Source organism: Pelophylax lessonae (assembly GCF_965119305.1).
Source record: "Pelophylax lessonae genome assembly, chromosome: 6".
Taxonomy (NCBI): Eukaryota; Metazoa; Chordata; class Amphibia; order Anura; family Ranidae; genus Pelophylax; species Pelophylax lessonae.
In genome coordinates this window covers 319,819,496-319,844,554 of record NC_138773.1, presented here as the reverse complement: position 1 = coordinate 319,844,554, position 25,059 = coordinate 319,819,496, and the positions used below count along the sequence as shown (strand labels likewise).

General features: G+C 45.2%; 1 protein-coding gene across 1 annotated transcript in view; it reads left to right on the top strand.

Annotated features, from left to right (window-relative positions):
* The window catches only part of LOC309557562 (contactin-associated protein-like 5), a 691,665-nt gene that overhangs the window by 349,810 nt on the left and 316,796 nt on the right, over nt 1-25,059 (top strand). The window contains exon 11 of the mRNA XM_082260344.1: nt 9,640-9,746. Coding sequence (XP_082116470.1) covers nt 9,640-9,746 — 107 coding nt within the window. The remainder of the gene's footprint in view (nt 1-9,639; nt 9,747-25,059) is intronic.

Sequence of the window (25,059 nt, the reverse complement as noted above, 5' to 3'; positions counted from 1 at the left end):
ACATAGTTCACTGTGATAATGAGCATGGATAGCCTGCCTGATGATTAAAAACAAATGGGCCGCATATGCTTGTTGTCGATCAGGAGTGCCGTATTCGCGATGTTATAGGTCAAAACCAGAGATCTTAGATCTTGAAGTGTTTCAGGGCTTTTAGTGCTAACCAAGTCTTGGTAAAAGACTGGGTAGGAGCAGCTGGAACCTCAAATGACAGCAGGTCTGCTGGGCAAAAATTGCATAATTACTGCAAGGTCCAATCAAATAAGACCACACATGTGCAGGGTGCCCAAAAAACTCTTCATATCTTCTGCCCACCATATCTCTCATATAAAGTCAAAAAGAAATTTATCAATCATATTAGATCAACAAATGAGATAAATGAGCAAAATAGAGACCAAATATCCGTATAAATGTGTCATGCTAGGTATTATGACCATAGCCAGGCATATAAAGCACTTTAAGAAAGATGGTGAAGGCTAAAGAGTCTTAATGGGCATCATGCACAGATCAAGAAGTACAAAAAAACCCATCACCCCGATCACATAGATCAGCAGTATTCAGGTAGTAATCCCTTAAGGGTGTAAATCTTTTCTTACCTTGCAGACAGCTGTATTTTGTTCACAAAGAATGGGAGTCCTCACAGGACCTGCGTATCCGACAAAAGAGCAGATAGCTCTGACGCCAGATACACAGGATTTAAAAAGGGTGGCAATCAGCTGAAAAGTGAATCAGCTGGATTGCCTGCTCTCAGCTGCTCGCCGTCAAAGGTTCCCTGAAACGTAAGGGCCGGACACGCCCCCTAACCGGATATCCGGCGGAAGCGTGAGCGGCCGATGCGTTCCACCGACACGGAAGTGTCACTGGTCTGCGTGAAACGCAGACCAGTGTACTAGACATATACGGCCGCGCTCTGAAAGAGGACGGGATGGACACGTGAATGCCTATATCTGCGGGCGCCAGTAGATGGCGTCCGCCTTTCCGTGCCGGGCTGATCCTACAAAGGAGCACTAAAGAAGAGCAGTGTTTGGATAAGACATAAAGAGAGCTAAACATAGCAAAAAAGATTCAAAACCTCATTCCAAATTGGGAACTAAGAAATTGGAGTGCATCCAAAACATAGATACCTCCCTCATAGCTCCCAATGTGTAAAAATATTCCAAGATTTCTGCAATTGGATTGGAACATTATTCTTTTCCTAATAGAAAAAAGAAAAACATATATGGGAACCGGACTTCGCTTCTGATGGACTAACTTCAGCATATGTTGGACCATTTGTGTACAAAAGTGCTAGATTTGGGAATAAAAAAAGAAAATATGAAAAAAACACAGCATAGGTACAGATAATTGCTAACATAACATAATATTGCGATATATGTCATATAGACAAGCATAATACAATAAGAACATTATACCATGGGAAAACAGAGAGAAAAGGGGGAGGGACATAGAAAAGGGAGGGGAGAAGGGAACTTTTGTCATATCAATCATCTGCCCGCAGGGCATACTGAGAGAACCCCTTCAAAATGCGGTTTTCCAATGAAGTAGGGGAATAATGTTATCTTTCCATGCCTCCAGACGAAAAACCTTCAAGGAAAGGTCTGAATGATATGAGATCATTTAGTCCGGGTGGTTCAGTGGCCTTTAAACGATAGATCCAACGTAACTCCATTTGGAGGAGGGTCTTATTCCAGTCCCCTCCTCTGGGGTTAGGGTGGATTCTATCGAGTATTAAAAATGTGATTTTTGGAAATTTTTTAGGGTGGACCAGAGCAGCATGGCGCCCCAGTGGAAGGTCTGGATTGCGTGTCTGCATACTTTTTATGTGTCTACATGCTCGCTTTGTAAACTCAAGTTTCGTTTTGCCAACGTAAAAACAACCGCACCCACAGAGGAGTAGATATACCACCCCGTGGGTGCGGCAGTTGGCAAAATGTTGCGGCCTAAATATTTGGCCGCTAGGTAATATCGGGTTTTTTGTTGTATGCATATATCTGCAGTACCTGCATGTACCACACATATAAGTTCCTTTTACCTTACAATGGTCTTTACCTTTTTGGGTCACAAATTCACTTTGTACAAGTTGGTCCCTTAATGCGGGGACCTTCCTGTACGTGAATTGGGGATATGCTGTAACGTGTTTACCCAAAATGGGGTCGAGAGAAAGCATGTGCCGGTATTTGGTTACGATCTTTTTGATTTCGGGATGTTGTTCCGAAAAGTCGTGGTGCATGGCAATGCACAAGTTGCCCCCGAAGTAGTAAGGAGTCGTGTCGCCTCAGTGTGAACCGACTCTAAATAGGTTTGTTTGTGCAGTGCAGTCAAGTTGGTTTGGCTGAGAGCCAGGCTTGAGTTAAATATGGGTCAGGGTTAAGTTACTCTGAGAGGCTTGATAACTCAGCAAGCAGCATCTCTGGTGCCTCCTGCTGTTTTCTGGAACCTTGAAGAAGCTTCCAGATGCAGTGGGTGGAGGCTGGGATGGGTTGTTTGGAATATTTATGAGGGCACCAGTCAATCCCCAGCAAATGGTTTGGCAGGGGGCAGGCCACTTCATAAATAGCCATGGGGCATGCCAGCAGGGGTAGCCAGGTAGAAAATGGAGATGCAGTGCTGAGGAGGCTGATGGTGGCCCTTGACGGTGCCCCCTAGTCTAAGTTGGGTGATCTTGGGCCTGGGGCTCAGGTGCTGGAGGGATCCTATACAACACATGGAGGAAACCTTTCCTGAAGGTACGGGAGCAAGTGAGAGGAAGGCGGGAGCGGGTCACCATGTCCGGGAGATCTCCTGAGAGTCAGGCGGCCAGGCTGGTGAGTATTCAGTCTGGGAGGACTGTGGAGAGAGTGTCAGTTACCCAGGAGGGCTAGTGAAGGGGGCAGCTTCAGCCAGGTGGGTTGGTAATACCTGAAGAGGTGGCGCTGGGCTCAGTGACCATTGGAGGAAGTGCTGGGAATGTGTTAGCTGTGTCACTCCAAGCTTCTACAAGTATAGGGGGTGCAAGTCCCTGCCTGTAATGGGACATTGCTACAATTCCTTTTAGAGTGACACAGCTGGAAGTTCTGCAAGCAAGTGATAGCTGGAGGAAGCAGAGAAGCAGTGGCGGCCCATCCAAGAGGGAACATGGGGACTAAGGGGGAAGCCGCCGCCACTTGTCAGTCCCGTGGAGCAAGTTAAGTAAACTGGCATGGGCGGGGTCTGGAGTGATTTGAGGGGGGTCCGAGGGGTCCGTCTGCCGCTGGAGTGATTGGGGGGGGGTCCGTCTGCCGCTGGAGTTATTGGGGGGGTCCGTCTGCCGCCCACCGCCCTCCCTGAAGTTAGTCTGAAGTCAAGTGGGCATTACATCATTTTCCAAACCCTGTCCAAGTTCTAATTCCTCAATAAAAGGAAAAAAAAAATCCGGACTGTTCTCTGACTTTGGAGTGATTGTAAAAATTTGGTGTGCCTGGCTGTGTCGGTTAGGGAACACCAATCTACTTGCAGCTCAGTAAGGGGAATCAGTATAGATCCTAACACATTACCCAGTCCATACCAATATAGATATCCAGCATGATATTTGTCCTCATGGAGATCTGATGTGTTTTTAAAGTGTTCCTTTACTTGTTTTGAGCAATATATATATAAACATGAAAACAAAAATTTAATATTATATAAATAATTTTATTTAGTGGTTCTAAAGGGTCAAGGCTTTTTTACCCTCATGAATTCTATGCATAAAGGTATAAAAACCTTCTCTGTGCAGCAGCCCCCCCCCACCCCGAATACGTACCTGAGCCCCATTTTTATCCAGCAATGTGCATGACAGTCTTGGCTCTCTGGGGACTCTCCCTTCTTATTGGCTTAGACATCAGCGGGAGCCACTTGCTCCCGCTGCTGTCAATCACAGCCAATGAGAAGAGAAAGGCGGTGGGGCCAAGCTGTGGCTCTGTGTGTGAATGAACAGGCAGAGCCGTGGCTCAGGAAAGAGGCTGATCAGGTGCCCCCCATTGCCATCTGCTTGCTCTGGGGCACTCGACAGGAGGAAGGGGCCAAGACCGCCAACAAGGGACCCAAGAGGAGGAGAATGGGGGCTGCTCTGTGCAAAAACAACTGCACAAAGCAGGTAAGTGTTCCATGTTTGTTATTTTTTTGTTTTTTAAAGAAAGCCTTTAGAGCCAGTTCACATTAGCGTGGGGGCGACTTGTGCATTACCATGCACCACGACTTCGGAGCGACTTGCAGGGACTTCAGATAATGAAGTCTATGCAAGTCGCTCCGAGGTCGCCCCGAAATAGTACAGGACCCTTTTTCTAAGTCGGAGCGACTTGTGTCGCTCCTATTAGAACAGGTCCTGTAGCGGTCAATGGACCGCGAGGGAGCGCGACTTGTCAGGCTGACAAGTCGCCTGACAAGTCACGCTAATGTGAACCGGCTCTTAATGTTTAACAATACAAATATATATATATATTGAATGTTTCCAATGAAAATACAGTGGTTTCTGATCGCTGTACATGAAAAACACAGAACACTCATAAACGTTTACACGCGTTTATGAACCTTTATGAACGTTTATGATTTTTTGTGAGCATTTAGGCGTTTTTTGAGCTCAAAAAAACGACTCTTCAGTACGTGACTTTGGAGAGTTTTTTCTGCATCTAAACTCAGAGGCGTAACTAAAACCTTCAGGGCCTCGGTGCAAGAAACCATGAAGGGCCCCCCGGACCCCTGGCCAGGGCACTTTGCTTCAAGCCTGGGGCTCTTCCCACTGATCCTGGGGCCCTTTAATCTCATTGTGGGGCCCTTTATTACGGTACCACAGCGGGACCCTTTCACAAGTTCTGCAGTGGACCCCCTTCCTGCCATCTTGGGGCCTCCCCACGGTGGTGGAATGTCAGGGCCCGGTTGCAAGTGTGACCTTTGGGATCCTGGAAGTTCACCCACTGGTGTCAGTAGTTTTTTTTTTTTTTTTGGTATTTTATTTGTATTATTTTTTATCATTTTATTTTATTTTTTTTACAATGTCACTGACTATGACTCTGTTCATTCAGAAAAGGAAGGAGCTGGTAAATTACGTATTTACCGACCCTTCCTGGTTCTCTATTGTGACACATCCCCTGCAGCAGCCGGCAGGAGAGGGGAGGGAGCACAGTGGGGGGGCAGCAAAGTGGGGGGGGGGGACCAGGGGAGCACACAGGGGCCCAGAGACAGCGGAACACAAGCGAACTGGATAGGAGGAGTGGTGGGGGCAGCATGCAGAGGAACCAATCTCCTCCATTTTCCTCCTGCAGCTACAGGAGGAAAAAGGAGGACAGTGATTTCTCTACATGCTGCCCCCACCGCCCCTTCTATCCAGGTGTACAGGGGAGCTGCACAGGCCTCCTGGAGCATGGGGCCCGGTTGCAATTACAACCCCTGCAACCCCTGTAGTTACGCCCCTGTCTAAACTCCCCTGCCACCAAACTCCTAAAAAAGCACCTATAGTGTACATGGGCACAAAGGCTAATATAGAGATGCCAGTAGAAGAAGCTTTTTTGAGCTACCGGTAAAGGTCCTGCTGTTATAGTTGTTGTGGCTTCAAAATAATTATAAAAGGTGATGCTTTTCTACCCATGGTACTTATACTTTTGAGATTTAAAGAATCGCTTTAACAAAAAAAAAAACCTGATTTCTGACCAAAACTTGAAAAAACAACTCTCCAGAATTGATGATAATGCATCAATAAAATAAAAAAAAAAACTTCAGAAAGCCAAGCATCTGTCCAAGGACTAATTAATTCGTTTTATGTATAAACAATAAGCAGTGGAAGTCTCCAGCAATTAGCTTTGCAATATTCATTCTAGGAATTGATGATCGACCGTTACTGTACATTATTTTATACCTTGCTGCTCATTTTATCTGGTTATTAAAAACCACAGCGTTGTTCTAATATCATTAAAATCATCACAGACCGATTGATTTGAAAATAGTGTAGGAAGTCTGTGGCTGGAAAGTCCACATTCATTGTCGGCAGTTTAAAACCATGGAGGGACCTCAATTAAAAGCCTGGTACCAAAAATGGTGATTCCTAGGACAATTATATTTTGCGGAGGAAGCCATGTTTCATTAAAGTGGACCTGTCACTAAAATCGATGCTTCATAGTAGGGATCGACTGATATCGGTTTTTGGTTGCCGATACCGATATTTTGGCCATTGCATATCGGTAACGGACGATATGGGACGATATTTTGAACATTTAAAGTTTTGCAAAATAAGCACAATTTTCAACACCCTGGCACCCTGTGGTGGGTGGCTGGCTGGCAGGCACCCTGTGGCAGATGGCTGGCTGGCACCCTTTGGTCGTTGGCTGGCTGACACCCTGTGGTGGGTGGCTGGCTGGCTGGCACCCTCTGGCAGATGGCTGGCTGGCACCCTTTGGTCGGTGACTGGCTGGCACCCTGTGGTGGGTGGCTGACTGGCACCCTCTGTTGGGTGGCTGGCTTTCACCCTGTGGTGGGTGGCTGGCTGGCTGGCACCCTGTGGTGGGTGGCTGTCTGGCACCCTGTGGTGTGTGGCTGGCTGGCACCCTGTGGTGGGTGGCTGGCTGGCTGGCACCCTGTGGTGGGTGGCTGTCTGGCACCCTGTGGTGTGTGGCTGGCTGGCACCCTGTGGTGGGTGGCTGGTTGGCACCCTGTGGTGGGTGGCTGGGACCCTTTGGTGAGTGGCTGGCTGGTACAGGCCTGTGGGTGTGTGGGTGGGTGGCTGGCTGGCACCGGGCAGCTGTGGGTGGGTGTATGTATGTGGCGGCTGTGTTAAACACACTGTGTGCACTGTACACTCACTGTCCTGAGACTCCCCGACTCCAGACGAGGCTGAGGGAGGCGGCCTAAGAAGGCTGAAGCCGTCCCAGTGCGCGGAGGTGCGTGGTGCAACATACGCAATGATGTCACGACAATATCGGCAATATCAGTAATCTCCGGGGGCCGATTTCGATATATCGGGGAAAGTGCATATCGGCCTTGCCGATAATCGGTCGATCCCTACTTCATAGGTATCAACAGAGCACATGTTGGCATTGGTAGTCACATTCAACTGGATGAGTTTTGTAATGTTGAAGACTTCACTACGGAGAAAAATGTCACACTCCAATGATGTCGCAAAAGTCTGACAAGTTCAATGATGGACAGCGCACCCTGCGTCCGTTCACTCTACGTCTTCCCCTCTAAGGTTGGGCCTAGGATGGAAGGATGTGGTGTGTGTTGTCCATCAATAAACTTGTTTGAATTTTCTGACCTCACCTTTGTGTGATCCTTTTTTTTTTCATATTACCGTGTCCCAAACAGAGATGTAAATGGGTTCCTTGGGCTTTTGCACCCAGTTGAATGCATAGAGGGAGAACATATTGGTAGCTTGATGCAGGGAAGTTTTTGAGTTTCTTCTGACAGTTGAAGATGTCTCGCTACTCATCCAAGTTCTCATCCGTAGTTCTAAAGCATGCCGGGAATATCCTTCTGCAATTTTGTATTGTTGAAGATGTCTCTATGAAAGGAAAGGAGAGGAGTCCACATACTACTTTTAGCTGATCTATCTATCTATCTATCTATCTATCTATCTATCTATCTATCTATCTATCTATCTATCTATCTATCTATCTATCTATCTATCTATCTATCTATCTATCTGTCTATCTGTCTATCTGTCTATCTGTCTATCTGTCTGTCTGTCTGTCTGTCTGTCTGTCTGTCTGTCTGTCTGTCTGTCTGTCTGTCTGTCTGTCTGTCTGTCTGTCTATCTATCTATCTATCTATCTATCTATCTATCTATCTATCTATCTATCTATCTATCTATCTATTCTATCTATTCTATTCTATCTAATATATCTATCTAATCTATTCCCTCTTTTCTTTATTTTCTCTCTACTATTCAATATAAACAGTATCTATTTATCTAGCTATTTTCTAACTATCTACACCAGGGGTCTCCAAACTTTCTAAACAAAGGGCCAGTTTACTGTTCTTCAGACTTTAGGGGGTCGGACTGTGTCCAGTGTGAGTAGAAAATGCCCTGGCGTCAATGGGAGTCAGTGGGAAGAATAGTGCCCCATGGTAGGGGTCAGTGATAAGAATAGTGCCCCATCTTTGGTATAAAGGGGGGGGGGGGTATTGCTCCATTGTTGGTATCATGGGAAGGAAATGTGCCCCATTATTGGTCAGTGGAAGGAATAGTGCCCCATCATTGGTCAGTGGGAGGAATAGTGCCCCATCATTGGTGTCAGTGGGAGGATTAGTACCCCATCATTGGTATCAGTGGGAGGATCAGTACCCCATCATTGGTGTCAGTGGGAGAATTAGTGCTCCATCATTGGTATCAGTGGGAGGATCAGTACCCCATCATTGGTGTCAGTGGGAGGAATAGTGCCCCATCATTGGTGTCAGTAGGAAGACTACTGCCCAATCATTGGTGTCAGTGGGAGGAAAAGTGTCCCATTGTTGGTGTCAGTGGGAGGAATAGTGCCCCGTCATTGGTGTCAGTGGAAGGAATAGTACCCCATCATTGGTGTCAGTGGGAGGAATAGTACCCCATCATTGGTGTCAGTGGGAGGAATAGTGCCCCATCATTGGTGTCAGTGGAAGGAATAGCACCCCATCGTTGGTGTTAGTGGGAGAAAGTGCCTTATTGTTCATCTCAGTGACATGAATTATGCCCCATTGTTGGTGTCAGTGAGAGGAATAGTGCCTTGTATCAGTGGGAAAAATAATGCCCCAAGGGCCAGAAAAGGCAAATAAAGGGCCACATCTGGCCCCTGGGCCGCAGTTTGGAGACCTCTGATCTACAGTATCTCTATCATATATCTTGTTTTTCTTGTCCTTAACAATCAAACTGCTCTTTCTCTTTCTTTCTTTCTTTCTTTCTTTCTTTCTTTCTTTCTTTCTTTCTTTCTTTCTTTCTTTCTTTCTTTCTTTCTTTCTTTCTTTCTTTCTTTCTTTCTTTCTTTCTTTCTTTCTTCTCTTTCCTATTTCATATAATCCTAATTGCCATCATTCAGTTCTTTAGTTTAGTCTTCTCTTGCCTGAAGGCTGACACTTTTATCGGTGCCTATAAAGTCTCTGGATGACCTCAGTCTGATATGCTATTGTTCTACAGTAACGGGTTACAATGTTCCAATTATTATCTGCCGGGATTCATACATATTGTAACACATTTTATAATCTCATTGCATTTCTCATCTCTATGTGTTACAGACTGCGGTTTAATTAATGGTCAGAATTCCGAGTGTACGGATGTCTGCAAGCTTCTGAAGTTTTATAAACACGGGCTGATTAAAATGCATGTATTCACAGATCCTTTTTTGTTATGCAGATATTCATAAAAAAAAATAGTTCAAACATCAAATAAATTTGATATTCCACTGAAAAAAAAAAAGTGTAGTTTGTAATTGAGTCTGAGGCGATCGTCTTTTTGTGAGAGCGGTTGACTTTTGTTTAGTAATTTGCTGTATCTGGTTCATCAATTTCAAGAGTATCCGGCATTTGAAATTATTGATTTGCTCAGATCTCTTTCAGTCTCTCCACAGCTAATTAACTGTCATCCTCATTTGGAAAGTCGTTTTCTTTGCATTCCGTTGCTTCTCAGTGACTCTCACCAACCAGACTCTGTAGACTTTTTATTTATTTGTTTTTTTTTGTTTCCAACAGATGCCTGCCAAATTACTGCGAACACGGAGGAGCGTGCTCGCAGACTTGGAGCGCCTTCCACTGCGACTGCGGAGACACCGGCTACGCCGACGCCACTTGCCATAGCTGTAAGTACGCTTTGTTAGTCCCAGTGAAAGGTGTGTTGTGACAGCGGCCAAGGCCTCTAGTTTGGCTGTTGTCCCCCACCCTCTTCCATCTGTTCCTGTGTCCGAGCACCAACCCAATGAAAAATAAAGATCAGCTAGACTGTAGACAAACCCGGCAAAATCTGCCGTAAAATTGTATTTATTTTTTTTAATTTTCTCTTTCGTTCATTTAAGGACCCAGCTCCTGATTCTTCTTAACCTCTTGCCGACTGCCCGCCGCATATATACTGCGGCAGGTTGGCTCGGCTGCACGAACCTGGGGAAGCGGTCCTAGGGGCAAGCATGGGCCGCCAGCAGCGCGAGCCCGCCCGCGCTAGGCAACGGGAATGCCAATCAACAGGGCCGGTATTCTATCAGATTTCCCTACCGCATCAGATTTCCCTACCTACGTCATTTCCGGTTGAGATCAGCTGTGGATTAGTCATGGACCAGCTGTAGCCGCGTCACACGTCCTACTGTGCATGCGCAGAATAGGTAGGGAATTTTGATAACATCGTAAGAGGTGAGGCACAAGTCCTACTGCGCATGAGCCTGCTCGGGCCAACGGGTCGAGCAGCAGGATCTCTTATAACAAACATCCATCCGATCTCCATGGCCCACACTGCGCTGACCCGACACTGCGCCGAGCCGACACTGCAGCGACCCGGCAATCCGATCTCCATGCCCCACACTGCGCCGAGCCGACAATGAGACAGTGGGCGTGAGCATGTGGGTAGGGTATAGGATTTTCCCATTTTTGGCTCGGCGCAGTGTGGGCCATGGAGATTGGATGTATGTTTGTTATAAGAGGAGCCTCTGCCCGATCCATTGGTGCGCATGCGCAGTAGGACTTGTGCCTCACCTTTTACGATGTTATCAAAATTCCCTACCTTTTCTGCGCATGCGCAGTAGGATGTGTGACGCGGCTACAGCTGGTCCATGACGAACCCGCACCGGAAATGACGTAGGTAGGGAAATCTGATGGGGTAGGGATTTCTGACAGAACACCGGCAGCCGCAATTCAGGCTAGACTGCAGGAACCTGGGGAAGCACTCCTGGGGACGAGCACACGCCACCAGCAGCGCGCGCCCGCCCATGCTAGGCAGCAGGAATGCTGATCCATGGGGCCGGCAGACGTGATTCTGGCTCGGCTGCACGAACCTGGGGAAGCGGTCCTAGGGGGCGAGCACGCGCCATCAGCAGCGCGCGCCCGCCCCCCGCTAGGCAACAGGAATGCCAACCCACAGGGCCAGCAGATGTGATTCTGGCTCAGCTGTACGAACCTGGGGAAGCGCTCCTGTAGGCGAGCACATGCCGCTAGTGGCATGCGCCCGCCCCCACTAGGCAGCAGGAATGCCGATCCATGGGGCTGGCAGACGTGATTCTGGCTCGGCTGCACAAACCTAGGGAAGTGCTCCTGGGGGGCGAGCACGTGCCACCAGCAGCGCGTGCCCACCCCCGCTAGGCAGCAGGAATGCAGATCCACGGGGCCGGCAGACGCGATTCTGGCTCGGCTGCACGAACCTGGGGAAGTGCTCCTGGGGGCGAGCATGCGCCACCAGCAGCGCGTGCCCGTCCCTGCTAGGCAGCAGGAATGCCGATCCACGGGGGCCGGCGGACGCGATTGCCTCGAGGAGCGCTCTCGCGAACAGCTGTAGAGGTACAGCGGTTCGTGCAAACCGAACCAGCCTGCTGCAGTATTTCTGCGGCAGGCGGTCGGCAAGTAGTTAATAATATATAACCTTATAATTCCGTTCTTTTTTCTTTTACCTATAATATGTATTGCCACCAACAACTTTAAAGGAGTTGCATAAACTGAGTGTGACTTTTGCAAGCAATAAATATAGAATATTAATTAGTACACTCTCTTAAGAACATATGGTATTCCTAACCAGCACAATGAAGTGTTACTCCATTGCAATGTGCCGTTTAGTAACAAGAACGAGGAGAGCTTGGGAAGGAGGTTTGGAGGTGCTGATGGTTTTGCAGCCTCCAGACAGGAAATCACAATCAGAATGGAAACCTTTTAACTTTCCATTAATTATAGCTGTGGCTTACAGCTATAATAAACTTTTTATAAAAGAAAAAAAAAAAAAAGAAATAGTTCACTTTGTTACCAAGTACTTAGTTCCTGTGTATATTCAATTATTAATATACAGGTGTGGCCAAAAGACAATGACACAAATATTAATTTTCGCAAAGTCTGATGCTTCAGTGTTTTTAGATCTTTTTGTTAGATGTTATTATGGGATACTGCAGTATAATTACATTAGTGTCAGGCCCCGTTCACACTGGGGCGATCCGACTTCCCCGGGCGACCACGCAGGTTGCGGCGCGCTGCTCGCACTGCGACCTTTGGAGCGGCCGGCACGGACTTCATAACATTGAAGTCTATGCAGGTCGCTCCGGGTTGCCCCAAAGAAGCTCCGGACCCTTTTTCTAAGTCAGAGCGACTTGTGTCGCTCCTATTAGAACGGGTCCACAGCTTCTGTATGGCAGGCGACCTACGGCGACCTGTCAGGCGACCAGGTCGCCTGACAGGTCGCCCCAGTGTGAACGGGGGCTCAAAGACTTCTATTGACAATTACATGAAGTTTATGCAAAGAGTCAATATTTGCAGTGTTGACCCTTCTTTTTCAAGACCTCTGCAATTCTGTCAATCAATGCTGTCAATCATCTTCGGGACCACATCCTGACTGATGGCAGCCCATTCTTGCATATTCAATGCTTGGAGTTTGCCAGAATTTGTGGGTGTTTTTTTTGTTCACCCACTTTATTTTTATTTTTTTGAATAATATTGTTTATTAACCACTTGCCGACCGCTCAAAGTAATACTACTGCGGCAGGTCGGCTCCCCTGGGTCCAGCAACGTAGACCTACGTTGCTGGACTCCTAGTGGTCCCGGCAGCGTGCGCCCGCCGCCGGAGGCTCACTCCCGCTGTGTTTAGACACAGCGGGAGTCGGGCCGGAGGAGGAGAGGTGGCGATCACCGCCTCTCTTCCCCAATTATTGTGGAAAGTGTGAGAAGATCCGCCTGCTTATGTAAACAAAGCAGGCGGATCTTCTCTGTGACAGACAGGGAGAGATCACAGGATTCAGCATAGCTGAACCTGCGATCTCTGTGTGTGTCACAGAACCCCCCCTCCCCCCACACACGTCAGTAAGCATGAGGCATACTGTACATTTAACCCCTTGATCACTAACAGTGTTAACCCCTTCCCTTTTATTTCAGTGCTATATACAGTGACTGCAAGTCGGCTCGCGGAAGCGCTCCTGGGGGCGCACTCGTGCCCCTATTAGCCAGCGGGGGAAGCTGCCTCATGAGGCTGGGTAACCGCGATCGCTCCCCGTGGAGAGAGAACGACAGTCAGCTGTTGTAAACACATCAGATCGTTGTTCTCTCAGGAATCAGCACAGAGCACCTGTGATCCTTCTATTTAGGATCACAGGTCTCTGTGTTGATCTCACAAGCCCATCCCCCTTACAGTTAGAAAACACCCCCTAGACTCACCTTTTTATCGCCACTGAGTTAACCCCTTCCCTGCCAGTGTCATTATTACAGTAACAGTGCACATTTTTAGCACTGATTACTGTAGTAATGTCACTGGTCCCCCCAAAAGTGTCAAAAATGTCAGTTAGGGGTCCAATCTGTGCGCCGCAATGTCGCAGTCCTGCAAAAAATCGCAGATCGCCGCCATTACTAGTAAAAATAAAACAATAAAAATGACAAATCTTTTCCGTAGTTAGTAAACATGATAACTTTTGCGCAAACCAATCAAAATACACTTATTGCGATTTTTTTTTTACCAAAAATATGTAGCAGAAAACACATTGGCTTAAAATGTTAAAAAATTTTGATTTTGAATTTTTTTTTTTTTTGGGGAATGATATATATCAGAATGTGAAAAAAAAAAAAATATATATATATATATATTTAAATTGTCGCTCTTTTTTTGTTTATAGCGCAAAAATTATAAATCGAACAAGTCATCAAATACCACTGAAAGAAATCTCTATTTGTGGGAAAAAAAAGGACGTAAATTTTGTTTGGGATCAGCGTCGCACAACCGCGCAATTGTCCGTTAAAGTAACGCAGTGCCGAATTACAATATATGGCCTGGTCAGGAAGGGGGTAAAATCTTCCGGTCTTAAAGTGGATAAAAATCCGCTCATTGAGAATTTTTTTGTCGAAGACATGTAGCTAAATACATTTTGGCCTAAATATATGACAAAAATTGAATATATTGGATATTTTTTAACTGTCAAAGTAGAAAATGTCAATTTTTCGCAAAATGTTCGCTCTTTTTTTTATTAATATCGCAAAAAAAATAAAAAATGCAGAGGTGATCAAATACCACCAAAAGAAAGCTCTGTTTGTGATAAAAAAAGGAAGTAAATTTTGTTTGGGTACAGCATTGCATGACCGCGTAATTGTCAGTTAAATTCACGCAGTGCCAAGTTGAAAAAAAGTGGCCTGGTCATTGAGCAGCAAAATCTTCCGGTCTTAAAGTGGTTAATTTTGTCAAACAAGGAGTAGAAAAAAAAATATACAAATCAAAAGATTCGTACAAAAATATAAGGGAAAAGAGAGGAGCAACTTATGTAGCAGAACATTCAGTAACAATCTGTTTCCACTGGTTCCAAAGAGAGTATTTACAATGGTAATACATATAAAGCATGAGCATTATAGTGACGAGATCTCATACAAATATAAGGCTAGCTGTCTAGTGTGGGGTTCCGTCTTCCCCGTGCAGCCAAATTGGGAACATCGTGTGCCAGGAAGAGAAAACCCCTCCACTGAAACTTATGAATTGGCTGAATTTTAACCACTTAAGCCCCGGAAGATTTTACCCCCTTCCTGACCAGGGCCTATTTTGCAATTCAGCACTGCGTGACTTTAACGGACAATTGCGCAGTCGTGTGACGCTGTACCTAAACAAATTTGACGTCCTTTTTTTCCCACAAACAGAGCTTTCTTTTGGTGGTATTTGATCACCTGTGCGATTTTTTGATCATGCGCTATAAACAAAAAAAGAGCGTCAATTTTGCAAAAATAGCAATATTTTTCACATTTTTTTATATGAAATTCCCCCCAAAAAAATGTAAAAATCAATTTGTTTTATGCTACCTATGTTTGGTAAAAAAAAATCGCAAAAAGCGTATTTTGATTGGTTTGCGCAAAAGTTATTGCGTTTACTAACAAAGGGGAAGATTTTTGTCATTTTTGTTGTTTTTTTTTTAAATGCGTAATGGCGGCGATCTGCGATTTGTTTTTGCGGGACTGCGACATTGCGGCGGACAGATCGGACCCTTGACTGACATTTTTGACACTTTTGGGGTTACCAGTGACATTACTGCAGTAATCAGTGCTATACATATGCACTGTTACTGCAAAATGACACTGGTAGTGAAGGGGTTAACTTTATTTGAGAGGGAGGGGCTGTGTGTGTCCCTAGGGGCGTGATTCTAACTGTGATTGGCTGTGGCCTGAGCTGTAGAAACAGTGATCAACGGTCCTACATAGTACAACTGTGTGATCACTGTTTCTACACAGGGGAGAATGACAGGCGGCTTGTTTACACTTGCCGCCTGACTTTCTCCCACTGCAGCGACGATCGCAGAGTGACCGGCGGACATCGGGTCCGCCGGTCACACGCGCGGGGGGGTCCGTGACCACGCGGGAGCGCGCCTCCGGGGGCGCGCACTCGCTCCCTAGACCCTCACAGGCTAGCGACGTAGATCTATGTCACTTTGCCTGTGAGGGGCTGACTGCCGACGTAAATAGTCGTGCGGCATTTGGCAAGTGGTTAAATATGCGGTGTCATTAAGAGTGTAGAGTAGGTTACACCAATAACTGAGGGATATCAATTGGTTCACCCGCCTCTTGAGGATTGACCACAAGTTCTCAATGGGTTTAAGGTCTGGGTAGTTTTCTGGTCATGGACATATCAATGTTTTGTTCCCCAAGCCACTTAGTTATCACCTTTGCCTTATGGTAATAGGCTCCATCATCCTGGAAAAGGCATTGTTCCTCACCAAACTGTCCTTGGATGATTGGGAGAAGTTGCTCTCGGAGAATGTTTTTGTACCATTCTTTATTAACCACTTTACCGCTGCTCACTGGAGCTGTACTGCGGCAAAGTGGCTCGATAACGTCTGGCGACGTAGACCTACGTCACCAGACATTCCCCTCACTCGGCGGCGCGCTCGCGCCGCCGGAGGCTCGCTCCCACTGTATTCAGTCACAGCGGGAGTCGGGCCAGGGGAGGAGCGGCGGTGATCACCGCCGCTCTTCCTTGATCATCGGGGAATCGAGTGTGGAGATCCGCCTGCTTGTGAAAACAAAGCGGGCGGATCTCCTAAGTGACAGGCAGGGTCAGATTGCAGGGTTCAGCACACACGTTAGTAAGCACCAGGCATACATTAACGCCTTGATCACCAATAAAAATTAACCCCTTCCCTGCCAGTGTCATTTTTACAGTAACAGTGCATATGTATAGCACTGATTACTGTAGTAATGTCACTGGTACGCCCAAAAGTGTCAAAAATGTCAGTCAAGGGTCCGAACTGTCCGCCGCAATGTCGCAGTCCCGCAAAAAAATCGCAGATCGCCGCCATTACTCGTAAAAAAAAAAAACACAAAAAACGACAGAAATCTTTCCCTTAGTTAGTAAACGCAATAACTTTTGCGAAAACCAATCAAAATACGCTTATTGTGATTTTTTTTACCAAAAATATGTAGCAGAATACAAATTGGCCTAAAATGATAAAAAAAATTGATTTTTACATTTTTTTTTTTTTTGGGGGGGGGGGGGGGATTTCATATAAAAAAATGTGAAAAATATTGTTATTTTTTCAAAATTGTCGCTCTTTTTTTGTTTATAGCGCAAAAAGTAAAAATTGCACAGGTGATCAAATACCACCAAAAGAAATCTCTGTTTGTGGGAAAAAAAGGACGTACATTTAGTTTGGGTACGGCATTGCATGATCGCGCAATTGTCAGTTAAAGTCGCACAGTGCCAAATCGCAAAAAGTGGCCCAGACGTAAGACAGCAAAATCCTCCGGTGGTAAAGTGGTTAATGGCTGTGTTCTTAGGCTAAATTGGGAGTGAGTCCACTCCCTTGGCTGAGAAGAAACCCCACACATGAATGGTCTGAGGATGCTTTACATGTTGGCATGACATAGGACTGATGGTAGCGCTCACCCTTTCTTCTCTGGACAAGGTTTTTTTTCTGGATGCCCCAAACAATCAGAAAGGGGAATCATCAGAGAATATACCCTATTACCCCAGTTCTCAGCAGTCCAATCCCTGTACCTTTTGCAGAATATCAGTCTCACAGTTCACAGTGGTTACTCACAATTTCTACTAGAGATTCCATTTAGCTCTTTTTGTGGTTTATTTTTTTTGTGTCTGTCTTTGGTCTGTGTGACAAACTCACTCAGCACAGGGGCTTGGAGGGGACTGCAGGCTGGCCTCTTGCCTACTGACCATGGGCCCTGGCTTGTAAGGGAACACTGCTCTTTGTGGGGTGTATGTTGGGGGGTAATGTTACTTTGGATTCAAATCCACATCTCCCCAAGACACACAGACTCTGGGACTCTAGGCCTAGGATCCACGTTAAAGGCCTAGCTGCCTATTGCCAATAGGAGACTGCTCCGCACAGTCAGACTCATGGCAGATGCTAATGTCATCAGCTTAACCACCTGTCTTCCACACATTGTTGATTGTGCTGAATAACTTACCAATTGTCTACTGTGGGGATGTGTTTACACTTATAATAATGTGTATTGTACTTCATGAGCTCAATGACGGCAAGTCTGCTAGTTAATCAGCTCAAGTTAATTAAATCCTTTCTTGTATTAACAGAGGCATGGACTCCAGAGAGAGAGATATATAATTTTACCCCTGTACAAATCATTAGTAAGACCTCATCTGGAATATGCAGTTCAGTTTTGGGCACCAGTTCTTAAAAAGGATATACTTGGGAACTGGAGAAAGTGCAGAGAAGGGCAACCAAACTGATAAGAGGCATGGAGAACCTCAGCTATGAGAAAAGATTAGAGGAACTGAATTTATTCTCTCTTGAGAAGAGGAGATTAAGGGGGGATATGATCAACATGTATAAATACATAAGGGGTCCATATAGTGAACTTGGGTTTGAGTTGTTTACTTTAAGGTCATCACAGAGGACAAGGGGGCACTCTTTACGTCTAGAGGAAAACAGATTTTGTCTCCAAATACGGAAAGGTTTCTTCACCATAAGAGCTGTGAAAATGTGGAATAGACTCCCTCCAGAGGTGGTTCTGGCCAGCTCACTAGATTGCTTTAAAAAAGGCCTGGATTCTTTCCTAGGTGTACATAATATAAATGGGTACTACAATTTTTTTTTTTGTTTAAGTAAAGTTGATCCAGGGAATATCCAATTGCCTCTCAGGGGATCAGGAAGGAATTTATTTCCCCTGCTGTAGCAAATTAAATCATGCTTTGCTGGGGTTTATTTTTGCCTTCCTCTGGATCAACAGCGGGTATAGAATTGTGTATATGGGATTGTATGGTAGGGTTTTCAATTTTTTTTTTTTTTTTTTTTTATGGTTGAACTGGATGGACTTGTGTCTTTTTTCAACCTGACTAACTATGTAACTATTTTTTTAAATCACTGTCATCTATTAGCTGCTAGTGGGAAAGTAGAATACTGTTTGTGTTGGTTGTTCCTGCATATGATAATGTAATCAGGCACCTGACCTGGTGGGGTATATATTCGGTGTGTGTTTGTTCAATAAATGTTCCAGATCTTATACAAGCTATTCTCGGCTAGTTTTGTATGGGGGGGGGCGGCTAGAATATCTGATATCTCTGTTCAAGACTTAAGGAAGTGGTGTTCTGATGGAAGCCCACAAGCACGGTTCTGATACAGTCTGTTTTTCAGCAGAACTCCAACACAGCTGCTTTATGATCCCCAGCATGATACCAGTACACACTACCATGAAGGGATTACATGTCCTGGTCCTTTAGCGCCAGACTTGTGATTATATCAGGATATAGTTTGCCTACTCCCACACTAGTAGCACACTAGAGGGTGCTACACTTATTTTTACTTTTTCTTTTATACTTTGTATCCTTTGTTGCATCTTAGTGCTGCTGATCTCCATCAACCTTTTTGTTCAGGCTCATGTGACAAGGTGACAATGCCAGGAGCACACAACACACAAAAAAAAAATCTGCAGGGGACAAGCCGAAAAAATTATGTTTCTAAAAATGTGACGTTAACATTTACTGGATTCAACAGCCTGGAAAACATCCAATGTGGCAATTGCAGAAATGCGGTTGTCCTGTCAGTCTGTACTCACTAACACGCCCTATGGCTGGGGTCACGACCTCCAAATGTTTCTTGCAGCCACTTAGCAGTCTTTCTGTCGTTGCGTTAAGATTTTGTCCCCCGCTCTTTCTTGACAAACCCTTCAGGCTTACAGACCTTCTTATGTCATTTTGCATCCGCTTGATGTTTGACATCTAGTCTACAACATACAGATTGTCCGTCACTGAACAGAATTACATCCAGCAAATAAACAGTAACTGCTCATTATGTGTGAGAATATGTTGTGGTCGTGTTTGGCGTCTGCTGAGGTTTTGGTGATGTTTCACCTACATCAACCTTTCTCAACCTTCTGTTTTTTACCATGGAGGAACCCTAGAAATAGTTTTCAGTTTTGAGGAAACCCCAACCAGACCTACATTTCCTGGTACATTAACATGAGGAGTCGGTTGTGGAGAGTTTTAAATAAAAGAATAAAGAATATGGAGTACTTAACACCTTCCTGCCGTCATAGGACATTCTTTAGAACAAGCCGCTCGTGCACGCCCCCGGGAGCAGGCAACGATTGGTGGTGCGCATCTCCGATCTCGGTAAACAGCCTATGACAGTGATGGCGAACCTTGGCACTCCAGATGTTTTGAACCTACATTTCCCATAATGCTCATGCATTCTGCAGTGTATTGGAGCATCATGGGAAATATAGTTCCAAAACATCTGGGGTGCCAAGGTTCGCCATCACTGGCCTATGACATAGGCTCTTTTCCATGTGACTAGCTGTGTCCAATCACAGATGATCACAGTGTAAATAGGTAGTGCCGGTTATCGGCATTCCTATACTCACACTGACAGCTCATGAGTAGAGGAGAGTCAATAAGCTGCTCTCCTGACAGGGAGGGTCTAAGCTGATAATCAGTGCTTCAGTGCTTGATTATCAGTGCAGTCCCATCAGTGAACCATGGAAGTGCTAACTAGTGTTGCCCACCTGTGCTAGTGGTGCCAATCAGTGCCCATCAGTGATGCCAGTCAATGCCCATTAGTGTTGCCTTTCAGTGCCTGCCAGTGATGCCTGTCAGTGCCTCCTCATTAGTGCCACATATCAGTGCCCATCAGTGCTGCCTTTCAGTGCCCATCGGTGATGCCTGTCAGTGCCTCCTCATCAGTGCCCATCAGTGCTGCACATCAGTGCTGCCTATCAGTGCCCATCAGTGCTGTATATCAGTGCCCACCAGTGCTGCATATTAGTGCCTCCTCATCAGTGCCCATAAGTGCCACCTCATCAGTGCCACCTCATTAGTGCAGCCTATCATTGCCTATCAGTGCAGCCTCATGAGTGAAGAAGAAAATTACTTTTTTTACAAAATTTTGTAACAGAAACTAAGAAAATGTTTTTATTTTTCAAACTTTTCGGTCTTTTTTAATTTGTTTAGCAAAAAAAAAAAAAAAAAGTGGTGATAAAATACCACCAAAAGAAAGCTTTATCTGTCTCAAAACAAAATTAAAAAAATTCATATGGGTACAGTTTTGACCGGGCAATTGTCATTCAAAGTGCAACGGCGCTGAAAGCTGAAAATTGGTCTTTGGATGAAGGGGGTAACAATGCCCGGTATTTAAGTAGTTAAAGTATAACAAGGCAAAACTTTTTTTTTTTTTTTTTTTTTTAGTCTTGGATAGAGTGGAGAGGAATTAGAACACCCATTAGGTTTTTATTGCTGTATGTGCCCCTCTATTTTTCCCCAGAAAAGTAATAGAGGGGAAACTCTAATGGGGAAACTAGTTCTGGTGACCTGGGGGGGTCCCCAATATAGAATTAGAAAGGTAGGTGAAGAAAGAAGTGCCCGGAGTCCAATAATATGGAAGTTGAAAGGTGTGTTAGAAGGCGTTTTTGAAAATAGAAACAAGTACATCGAGCCAACGCGTTTTGAGGAAATAAGGACTTCCCTGTCCCCAAGGGATTCCCTAATTTACAGGGATTTCCTCTCACTTCCTGTTTGGCTATGGGACAGAAAGTGAAGGGAAATCTCTGCAATGGGACACAGATGGCGAAAAAGAAAATATGACAGGGAAAATGTTTTGCCTATAGTTCTACTATAATTGCTTGCCTCCTGCCCACAGTAGAAGTAGTTGTTACAGGTGAACAGCACAGACATGTCAGACAACATACTGGTACGTCGCCAGCTTGCTTCCTGGTTGCATGCAAACACCCGTGCATCTGCGACCCATGCTTTGATTGTTAACAGCATGACTTTAGCCACTTTAGCCGATTAGCTGTGGCCAATCACACACAGAGGTCTGTGTTTACAAAAACACAGAACTCTGTGTACTGTGAACAGCGATCTGAGTGTGTGGAGAATTTGAGCTGGGTGTCGGATAGTGATGTCGCGAACCTAAAATTCGCCGTTCGCGAACGGCGAACGCGAACATCGGCAAATGTTCGCGAACCGGGCGAACCGCCATAGACTTCAATAGGCAGGCGAATTTTAAAACACACAGGGACTCTTTCTGGCCACAATAGTGATGGAAAAGTTGTTTCAAGGGGACTAACACCTGGACTGTGGCATGCCGGAGAGGGATCACGCAAAAAAAAGTTCTTAAAAATTATAATTTTTTGATAGAGAGCCAATTATTGGAAAAATTAAAAAAAAATAAAAATAAAAAATTTCTTTGGATTTAGCATCTGGGGGGTCTAAAAAGTGTACCTGTGAAGTTTCAGCTCTGTAGCATGTCCAGAACCCCTAAAAAACAACATTTGTCTTATATTTTCAGGAATATGGCTTCTCTGCGGCTGGCTTTTTCTCTTGCAGGCATTTATTGGGCATTTTTTTAGGCAGGCATGTCATTTTTTGTATTTAGTGTCTGGGGGGTCTAAAAAGTGTACCTGTCAAGTTTCAGCTCTGTAGCATGTCCAGAACCCCTAAAAAACAGCATTTGTCTTATATTTTCAGGAATATGGCTTCTCTGCGGCTGGCTTTTTCTCTTGCAGGCATTTATCGGGCATTTTTTTAGGCAGGCATGTCATTTTTTGTATTTAGTGTCTGGGGGGTCTAAAAAGTGTACCTGTCAAGTTTCAGCTCTGTAGCATGTCCAGAACCCCTAAAAAACAGCATTTTTCTTATATTTTCAGGAATACGGCTTCTCTGCGGCTGGCTTTTTCTCTTGCAGGCATTTAGCGGGCATTTTTTTAGGCAGGCATGTCATTTTTTGTATTTAGTGTCTGGGGGGTCTAAAAAGTGTACCTGTGAAGTTTCAGCTCTGTAGCATGTCCAGAACCCCTAAAAAACAGCATTTGTCTTATATTTTCAGGAATATGGCTTCTCTGCGGCTGGCTTTTTCTCTTGCAGGCATTTATCGGGCATTTTTTTAGGCAGGCATGTCATTTTTTGTATTTAGTGTCTGGGGGGTCTAATAAGTGTACCTGTCAAGTTTCAGCTCTGTAGCATGTCCAGAACCCCTAAAAAACAGCATTTTTCTTATATTTTCAGGAATACGGCTTCTCTGCAGCTGGCTTTTTTTCTTGCAGGCATTTAGCGGGCATTTTTTTAGGCAGGCATGTCATTTTTTGTATTCAGTGTCTGGGGGGTCTAAAAAGTGTACCTGTCAAGTTTCAGCTCTGTAGCATGTCCAGAACCCCTAAAAAACAGCATTTTTCTTATATTTTCAGGAATACGGCTTCTCTGCGGCTGGCTTTTTCTCTTGCAGGCATATATATCAGTGGTGGGTGGGCAGTGGCACAGTACACTCTCTGTGGACCTGACAGCAGTCACTGGCACCCAGGCAACTGCAATTTAAAAAAATATATATTTTTTTTTACTTTGCAAGCTGCTGTGCCACCTTATATATCAGTGGTGGGTGGGCAGTGGCACAGTACACTCTCTGTGGACCTGACAGCAGTCACTGGCACCCAGGCAACTGCAATTAAAAAATATATATATATTTTTTTACTTTGCAAGCTGCTGTGCCACCTTATATATCAGTGGTGGGTGGGCACACAGTGGCACTGCAGTGGGCACAGTACACTCTGTGGACCTGACAGTAACTGGCAGCCCAGGCAACTGCAATAATAAAAAATATATTTTTTTTCAATTTATTGCAACAAGATGCTGTGCCACCGTATATATATCAGTGGTGGGCAGTGCACTGCAGTGGGTACAGTGCACTCTGTGGACCTGACACAGCACTCACTGCAATTATGACAGAGGAAAAAAAAAATATTTTTTAAAATGCAAGGTACTGTGCCTGTGCCACCCGAAATGAGTGTGGTGTGCACACAGTACAGTCTGTGGTAGGTCTGTGGCCTCTCACACACAGCGGGCAGGCAACTGCAGTGTACAATAGATATATATAGATATATATATATAAAGAAAAAACTCTATTACCTTACCAGCCCTTAAAAAGGCTTTTGGGGACACTGTATATATATATATATATGTATATATATATAAATAAAAAAAATCCTCAATTACCAGCCCTTAAAAGGGCTTTTGGGGACACTAGATAGATATAGATATATATATATATATATATATAAGAAGAAACAACTCAATTACCAGCCCTTAAAAGGGCTTTTGGGGACGCTAGGTATATATATATATATATATATATATATATATAAAAAAAAAAAAAAAACACAAATACCAGCCCTTAGAAGGGCTTTTTGGGGTGCTGATATTACAGCAGTAGTGGACCAAGAACACTGCAAGACCAGGAACACTGACTAACAACTGTCCCTAGCTTAACAGCAGCAGCAGCAGCAGCAGCAGCTCTCTCCCTGCTCTCACTAACACACACTGCTTCAGAATGATCTAAGATGGATGCTGCCCTTGCTTATTTATAGGAGGTGGGAGGGTGTGGGAGGGAGGTATGCTGATTGGCTGGAAATGTGTCTGCTGACTGTAAAGTTCAGGGTCAAAGTTTGCCTCAATGATGTCTTATGGGGGGCGGACCGAACATCGCATATGTTCGCCGGCAGCGGCGAACGCGAACATGCTAAGTTCGCCGGGAACTGTTCGCCGGCGAACAGTTCTATACATCTCTAGTGTCGGACTGTCATCTGTGTCCCCTATCCACCTGCGGCAGTACAGAAGGAGCCCTCGCCCCTCTCCTGGTGGTCAAGTGGCCCGGAGTGATCAGCCACAATCCAGGAGCGGCATACAGACCAGGGGAGTCAGTGGCAGCATGGAGTCTTATAGGGACCTTAACCCGTATATTGCTGGAGTTACAGTAGGAGAGTTCCTTGTGGACAGGAGGCTTTGAAGCATCCAAGGATCTGAGAGACCCTGGTGGATTTTTATATACATGCTTAATTATAACTTATTGGAAAGTTCTGGCAGGATTCTGTGAGTACCATTGGAAGTCCTGGCAGGGTCTCTGTGAGCACAATTGGAAGTCCTGGCAGGGATTTTTTGAGTACCATTGGAAGTCCTGCAGGGATTCTCCGAGTACCATTGGAAGTCCTGGCTGGGATTGTGTGAGCACCATTGGAATTCCTGGCAGGGATTTTCTGAGCACTCATGAAAGTCTTGTCAGGGATTCTGTATCCACCATTGGAAGTTCTGGCAAGGGTCCTGTGAGTACCTTTGGAAGTCCTGATAGGGATTCCATGGGCACCATTGGAAGTCCTGATAGGGATTCCATGAGCACCATTGGAAGTCCTAGCAGGGATTTTGTGAGCTCCATTGGAGGTCCTGAAAGGAATTCCGTGAGTGTAATGGAACCGCAACCCCACAATGTGCTTGTGTGCTTCCGTCAGAATACCGCTACCTTCAGTCTTGCACACAGATATCAGACATTCTAGCCGCCCCCCATACAAAACTAGCCAAGAATAGCTTGTATAAGATCTGGAACATTTATTGAACAAACTCACACCGAATATAAACCCCACCTGGTCGGGTGCCTGATTACATTATCATATGCAGATGAAATTGTGTACAGAACCATATTTAACATATCTAGGGAACAACCAACACAAACAGTATTCTACTTT